The sequence below is a fragment of the Dictyostelium purpureum genome (assembly GCF_000190715.1).
Source record: "Dictyostelium purpureum unplaced genomic scaffold DICPUscaffold_93, whole genome shotgun sequence".
In the NCBI taxonomy this organism is placed as follows: domain Eukaryota; phylum Evosea; class Eumycetozoa; order Dictyosteliales; family Dictyosteliaceae; genus Dictyostelium; species Dictyostelium purpureum.
In genome coordinates, this window is record NW_003519430.1 from 57811 (window position 1) to 66303 (window position 8493).

The 8493-nt window shown below is 23.4% G+C and overlaps 2 protein-coding genes across 2 annotated transcripts in view; both read right to left on the reverse strand.

Moving 5' to 3' along the window:
* DICPUDRAFT_47250 (uncharacterized protein) overlaps window positions 1-2964 on the reverse strand; it is a gene marked incomplete at its 3' end in the record, with an annotated part of 19557 nt that extends 16593 nt beyond the window's left edge. The window contains exon 1 of the mRNA XM_003287202.1: window positions 2427-2964. Within this exon, the coding sequence (XP_003287250.1) occupies window positions 2427-2934 (508 nt within the window). The remainder of the gene's footprint in view (window positions 1-2426) is intronic.
* A 3308-nt stretch (window positions 2965-6272) lies between these two features.
* Window positions 6273-7545, reverse strand: DICPUDRAFT_97650 (uncharacterized protein; the record flags this gene model as incomplete). Its single annotated transcript, XM_003287203.1, has 4 exons — window positions 7406-7545; window positions 7218-7273; window positions 6610-7098; window positions 6273-6441 (listed from the first exon to the last, which is right to left on the reverse strand). Coding segments are annotated over exons 2-4 (681 nt in total), but the record flags the coding sequence as incomplete, so codon positions are not given.
* Window positions 7546-8493: the final 948 nt, after the last annotated feature.

Consider the following 8493-nt stretch of genomic DNA (forward strand, 5'->3'; position numbering starts at 1 on the left):
CTATATTACTATACTGGGGTTTTCTTTGCTATTGCTATTGTTATTTATATTACGATTATTAACTCCATTACCATTTCCATTTGTTTTTATTTTTATTATTATTATTGTTATTATTATTATTATTATTATTATTATTATTATTATTATTATTATTATTATTATTATTATTATTATTATTATTATTATTATTACGATTTTGAAAAGATGATGATATTAAAAGATCCAAAATCTCCAGTTGTTTGAGTGCTTATTCTTTTTAACGAATCCAATATATGAATAAGCACATCTCCTAAATTATTAGATCCCAAATAAACTCTATCTTTTTGATTATTTATTGTTGCCTTATATATAATTCTTTAATTACCGTTGTAAATTGCCATTAATGCAACACCCTCTGATGTGATCGAAATAGCAAATGAAAATTTCAAAAGAACTATCGCAATATAAAAAAAAAAAAATTAAAAAAAAAAATTAAAAAAAAATTATTATAATAAAATTGGTCAATTAAAAAAAAATTATTATAAAATTATCAAAACAGGTGCACATAAAAAAAATAAAATAAAAATATCATAAATTTTATTAAAAATTAATTTTTTTTTTTTTTTTTTAAAAAATAATTTTTTTTTTTTTATTAAATTTTTTTTATTCAATTTTTAATCAGCAAAATTATTAAAAAATAAATAATTAATAATAAATAGTGATAAATAGTAACATTTAAAGATTGTTTCTTTGTAAAGAATCAATAGAAGTGTTTGAATACTACTTTCATACATTGACGTATGATGTAAATTTTCCTTTAGTCATAAATAGGACATCAGAGGAACTTTGTGAAAATTATAAATTTCAACCTCAAGAATATTTATATAAAAAACAAGGATCTGATTTAGAATTTGAATCAAATGATTCACATTCACCATCAAGAGGCATTTAAAAGAGCTGAGAATAATTCTCTAAAACAAATTCATTTTATTATTGTCAACCTTCATGTCTAATTAAACATTTAGATGGGGATCAATGCACGAAAATACCCTAATCAAGGGAATAATGAAATGATGAAAGTGAAGATAATAATCTAGATGAAGGTACAGCTGAAGATGAAGTTTTTGATGGAAGAAGTAGAGGTATAGAAGATAGTACAGGCTAAGATGAAGATGATAGTACAGCTGAAGATGGAGTTGTTGATGGAAGAGGTTTTGAAGATTTGGCTTCTTTGGAAAAAATTTACATTTATCTATGGACGATAAAGGTAGCACTAGTTTTAAAACTCGCATCGGCAAACAATTTAGAAATAAAAGGCTTATAGTTGTGTTCCAAAGTTTACCAGCCATATAATATTTATTAAATAGATTTTTTATATTAAAAGAAAATAAATAAATAAATAAATAAATAAACAATATTTTTAGATTTAAAAAAAATATTAAGCTTTTTTTATTATCATATTCTGATAATATTCATATACATATGCATATACATACACACCCATAATTTACATATATATACAAATTCTTTTAGACACTTATACAATACTCACATTTTTACACATAAAATATTTTTATTATAAAAATTAAAAAGGATTTTATTTGTTTTAATTTAGTTATCTGCCATAAAATAATTTTTACTATTTTTATTATTTATTTGGTATGGCAGATGGAGATTCAAATTATCTTCAATGATTACCTTATATTTGGTTTTAAATGGTTGGAGAGTATTAAGATTATCCATAACAAAAGCAGGATCATTATACAAGATGGTTGAATTTTTATGACTAACATAAAATTTAATGAGGTTTGGATGTCTATAGTCTTCAGCAATAACAGGTTCACCAGGATGGATAAGGATTTTCAATGACGATGGAAGCCATGTGTTTGATAGAGGTTGGACATGATATCTTGATAGTTGAAGGATTTCAAGGGTTGCTGGAAAATAATTATTTGCAAACACTTCATTTTGATCACCATAAAATTTGATTGCACGAAGTGATGGTGGAAATCTAGTATTTACGGGATGTACAGCACCTAAACTAAAGTATACAAGATTTGCCAATGGACTTAGGTCTAGATTACCATTTGGGACCAAACCTCCAAGGTCGAGCGATACTATAGATTCTGGTAAATGTCGAACACTAAACATTATATCAGCATCAAGAAGTCTAAGATGCTTTAGATGAGTGAGTGATTTTAACTCATCATTTGTAAATTCGAAAGGACTGGTACAGTTTAGTTCTAAATAATTAAGATTCACTGGAAATTTTTGAAGTATTTCTGTTTCGGCATTAACGATAAGTTCATTAATAGTATTTGGTAATGTTGAATAATCGGAGGTTTTAATTTCTACAGATCTAACGTTTTTTGTAAAGTTTTGTGGTTGACATAACATTTCTTCACCAAAAATGATTGTATGAATATTTTCGGATGGAACAAAGAGACTGTTGAAATTTGGACCAAAAGATATTTTTTTAAGATGTATTGGTAATAGATCAGGAGTAATAGGATGGTTAAAGTGGCGACCTAGTTTGAGATAAGTAAGAGATTCTGGTAAAGAGCCAGGTAATAACGGAACATTATTACCAATCACTAGCATTATTAAATTTCTTGGAAGGATTCCTGGAGCAAACTGATGATTATAATATGGGCAGTCAAAATTAAGCAAAGTAACAGAGTCTGGAATACTTTGGAAATACAATTCATGAGTGAAAGAAGTACCAATTTTTAGTTCTTTTAAAGTTCTTGGAAGCACGTTTGGAAGAATTGGTTTATTAAAAAAGTTGGTAATATACAATTTAGTCAATCCATATGGGGGAAAAACTGGTATGTAATAAAGACATTCGTTTATAATAAAGAATTCATGAAGTGGATGATTATAATCTATTGGCAGTGTAAGTTCTTTTAAAGTACTTGGGATCATTCCTAGTTTAATTGGAACGTTATACTCCATATGGGCTAATTTCAAAGAGGTAAGATTCGGTCTAATGATAAAGGGCGAGTAATAATTAAAAATAGCAGGAGTATTAGTGATTGAATTAATGGTAATTTTTTTAATTTGATGCGAAAAACGGCGTAGTACGGAAATTACTTCTTGTTCATTGGTATCGGTTAATTTTACATTTAAACCTCCATAACACTGTAAAAAAATGGAGGACCCCAACAATTTATTATTTTCGGTCAAATAAATATTACACAGACGGAAAATTTTAAAAACGGCCTGTTCATCAGATAGAGAAGTCTGATTATCCATCTTTTCTATTTTTAATTAATATTTACTAATAAAACAAATGCTTTTATTTTTTTAATTTTCTTTTTATTATAATTATAATTATTTAAAATTTCATAATTTAATAATTTAATTAAAAATAGAAATAAAAACACTAATCTGAATATATCTTTTACTTGTTTCAAACAACACCATAGTAATATTATATTAATTGTTGACAATCACTATTATACATTTGTGTTTGGTGGGGGAAAGAAAATACTAAATTGTGTGAAGTGGGGGACAGGTATTTAAATAATATTAATGTTTAAATGCATAGAGTAGGGTATAAAAAACATTACAAACTCCAATATTCCTTTTTTTAAAAATAATAATTATTAATGATTAACCAATTATGACTCTATCAATATTAAGTGACTTAATAATAATTATGATAATTTTTATTTTTATTTTGTTTGAATTAACAAGTAAGGTGATGCTATAAATTGCCATTGCCATATATATTTACAATTTATATTTTTTTACCTAATTTGAAAAAAAAAATACTCATGGATCTTGATCTATTCCAATTTAACATAATTTTTTATGAACTTAAATATTTTTAAAAATAGAACAATGCAAAAATTATTAATTTTGATATATTAATGGGGGAAAAGTTAATTATTCGAATCCAAATTAGTAAATACAATTTAAATTAAAGTTGTATTTTTTAAAAAAATAAATTACTTATTTTTTAATATTTGTATTTGTGTGGTTAAAATTTCACACAGTTAACAAAAATGTATTATAACATTTCAACACACTCTACCTTTCCCACTCAACACACAAATAAAATTATACACACACTCACTATCAAAATTTATAATATTAAGGAAAATGTTAATTTATATTAACATTTCAAATAGATATATTACATACACACTGTGATGTATATTTTCTTACCAATAAGATGTTCAATTATATCACCATATATATAAATAAAAATAATTCCAAAATGGAAAATGGTAATTGATTTTCACTCACAAATACTTGAGCGCAGAATGAATAGTAGCTGAATATTTTTAAAGTATATAATATATTGTTGTGATTTGTCTATAGAATTCTTTGTTCTCTTTGGTATAATTTGGTGATTTTACTAATGGCTAATTCTACTTAAAATTAATTTTTATTTTTACTTTGTTTGAAAAATATCTTCATCGCTTTGCATAATAAAAATTTCAAATAAAATAAAATTTAAAAAAAAATAAAATAATTGAAAAAAAAAATTAATTTTTAATTTTTAATTTTTTTAAAAAAAAAAATACCCACGTGATAATATTTTTTATAACATAGTTATATCTTTAATAATGATAAATAAAGACAGATAATAATAATTACAATATCTTTGCAACCTCAGAAAAGAATTTAAATAAACATTAGACATATTCAAAAAAAAAAAAAAAATGAAACTTCCTTGATTGCTTAAATAAATGTAAAGTTTTAATGAATCAAAGTTTGAATCATTAAAGGTAAATATAAACACTATTTCTTATATAACAGAGCGTGGTAAATTGATTTTACAAAGTATTCAGTATTAACTAACGATATAAAAATTGTTTATAGAAATAATTAAGAGGTTACTTAATCACTGCTTCATGAAACATTCAACTTTGAGCAAATAAGAACAAATATAAAATATTAAAATGGTTTGAAGAGGTATTGGAAATAATCATTCAAGAACATAAATATATTCACACTATAGAGGAACACCACTCAAATCTAATATAAATACCTGAAAAATGTTAAAATTAAAAAGTAGTTACAACAAAATAATAATAATAAAAATAAGATTAGACACAACAAAATAATAACAATAAAAATAAGATTAGACACAATAATAATTTTAGTGATAATAATAAAACAATTCAAACTTGTTGTAAGCACAGAAATAGATGATAATAGTAGTAGTAATAATGATAAAACAAGAAACAGCACAAATTTTTTTGGTACCACTCAAAGAACTGAATACAATAGTAACTACAATAATATTAATAAAATCAATACATTCGATGAGTTTTAAGAAGGTAATTTATTAAATACAAATAACAGTAATAGTAATAATAGTAGTAGTTATAATGGACTCAAATTGGGTAATAATAAAAATTCATATGGCAATTTAATGAATTTTGAAAATTATCAAGACTTTAGGTTAAGTTATAATAATAAAATAAAAATAATAATAATAGTTTTAAAATATATTCAAATTTGTTTTTATGTTTTTTTATAATTATTTCTTTTTATTTATTGTTATTATTATTAACGATGAAAGTAATAATTATTGTGCTGTTTGAAAAATATCTCCAAATAATTTTTTTTTTAAAAATTTCGAAAAATATTAAAATAATTAAAATTTTTTTTTTAATTTCTTTCATAAAAAAAAAAATACAAAACACTCAATACATAATAATATCTTTAATAGTGAATTTTTTTAGAAAGGATAATATCTTTAATGAATTTTGAAAATATAAAAAAAATTAAAAAATTAAAAAACAATTTTGGGAATTCTGGAATTTTAAAGATGGATATTTTTAAAATCAAAAAATTGATAATTATCATAATAAAAAATTAATTATTAATTAAATTGAATACATATAAAAAAAAAACAGCAATATCAGCGAGTATTGTTTGGGTGATAATTATTAATTAAAAAAAAAAAATCAAAATTTTTGGTTTGATATTTTAAAAAAAAAAAAAAAAAATTTTTAATTTTTTTAAATTTTTAACAAAATTATGAAAATGATATATTTTTTAAAAAATATGATTTTTAGTTTTTTTATTTAATAAGTTTGGACAGAGAATATCAATATTTTGTATACCGAATTTTTTTAATGAGTTTGGTTTTGTCTTTAGTAGTAGTATTCGTGGTTGTAGCTATTGTAGGTATTGTAGGTTTTGTAGGTGCTGTGTGTATTGTGAGTATTGTGGTTGTATTTGTAGTTGTTGTTGTGGATGTTGTAAGAGAATCTGTTGTCTAATCTGTTGTAGTTCATTTAACTGTTGTCTTTCTTGTTTTCGGATATGAAATTGATGAGTTTGTTGCATCTTTATTGCAGTTGGACGTTCCCAATCTTCTGGGGTTAGTTGGTATTCGGTTTGCGATACATTTGATTGGGTTTGCAGGGTATTCATATCATGGATTTGTAGGGTATTCATATCATGTAGATTTGAGTGGTTTTGCACGGTTTGCGTTACATTTAATGGAATTTGCTGGGTATTCATATTATGGAAATTTGATTGAGTTTGAATGGTTTGCGATACATTTGGTTGGATTTGCTGGGTATTCATATCAAGAAAATTTGATTGGGTTTGTAAGGTATTCATATCATGAAAATTTGAGTGGTTTTGAATGATTTGCGTTACATTTAATGGAATTTGCTGGGTATTCATATCATGGAAATTTGATTGGGTTTGAATGGTTTGCGATACATTTGGTTGGATTTGCTCGGTATTCATATCAAGAAAATTTGATTGGGTTTGAACGGTTTGCGATATATTTGATTGGGTTTGTAGGGTATTCATATCATGAAAATTTGAGTGGTTTTGAATGGTTTGCGTTACATTTAATGGAATTTGCTGGCTATTCATATGGAAATGTGGTTGAACTAGATGATCATTATTGTAGTTTGGATACATATTATCGAAAACATCATCTGTTTGAGTATTTAATGATCTAGAATTATCTAAGATATAAGATGGACCCCCGTTAGAATTTGAGGTAGCGAGCTTTTTTCTTGAATAACAGTGCTCTGATGGATCTGTTGATTTACGGACAAATTTTTGTTTTGGATTTTCGGAAGTATCAAAGCTGAAAAATTCTTTAATTGGTGGTAATTTTCCTTTTTTAACAGTCTATTAAAGTTGCATGGTGAAACGCATTCCATAATCGTTAAATAAAATTATAAAAAAAAAAAAAAAATCATTTTATTAGTATAAAGCTTTAAGAAAAAGTTATATTTTAGAATAATTACCTCTAGAAGACAATTATCAGACATTTTTTTTAAAAGTTATAAACTTTTATTGCAATCTAAGAAGGATTATAGATAAAAAAAAATGAAATTTAAAGTAATTAAAAAAAAATTATAAAAAAAATAATATTAATATTTATTTAATCATCCAAATTAATTGCATTGTCTATTAACAATAAATGCATACTTACTTTTATTATTGTTATTATTTGTATATGTTTTTGGGTTGAATAAAAGTTATAAAGTTTTAATTATTTTTTTAAAAACATAATAAAATTTTTAATTATATTTTTATTTTTTTTATTGTGTGATTTGGGGGGGCTAATTGTAGTATATAGTGGTAGTGAGTGATTAAATAAATTTCTTTTTTTTTAAAAAACTTAAATTTTTTAAGTTGTATTCTAATTTTATATTTTTTTTCATTTATTTATATCTATATTTTGTTTCCGCTATATGCCAATTATATGAGTGATTATCAGAAAAGAAAAATTATGATGATTGATGAAATATAATATGTGTGAAATAAGATTTTAAAGAACAAACACAACAAACACCCAACAAACAAAAAACAACATAATACACAACACACAACACACAACACACAACACACAACACACAACACACAACACACAACACCCAACACACAACACACAACACCCAACACAACAAACACCCAACAGACACACTATAAAAAATTGAAATGGATTGAAAGTTTAGTAAATTGGAATTTTATTGGGTTTAAAGTAAAAATTATATAGCTGTATTATATAATTTATTAAATTTTGTATTGATATCGAACACTACTGTTTGTAGAAAAAAGGGGATGGAACATCAACACAAATCTATTAAATCTAATTTACTTTCTTCTTTATTTAAGTTTTTAATTTATTATAAAAAAATATAATAATAAAACAATAATAACAATATAATTTTTTAATTTAATTACAAACTTTATTCTATTATTATCTTTGTTTTTTGAGACAAAATAACAATATTGTGGTTGGTAATTTAATATAAAAAACTTTTTCTCATTCTTTTTTAATTGAATTATTGTTGTTATTTTTGATTTTAAAAATTTTAATGCTGCCTAATATATCTAAACTATTTTTTTTTTTTTTTTTTTTTTTTTTTTTTAATTTTTTTTTAAATTATAATTAAATCTATTATTGCTTCATTATAACATCATATTATCAAATTGATAATAGTATAGAAAAATGTGTGATGTTCTGTGTGGAAATTTTTTGATTTTTGTTTTTTTGAAAAAAAAATTTTTTTTTGG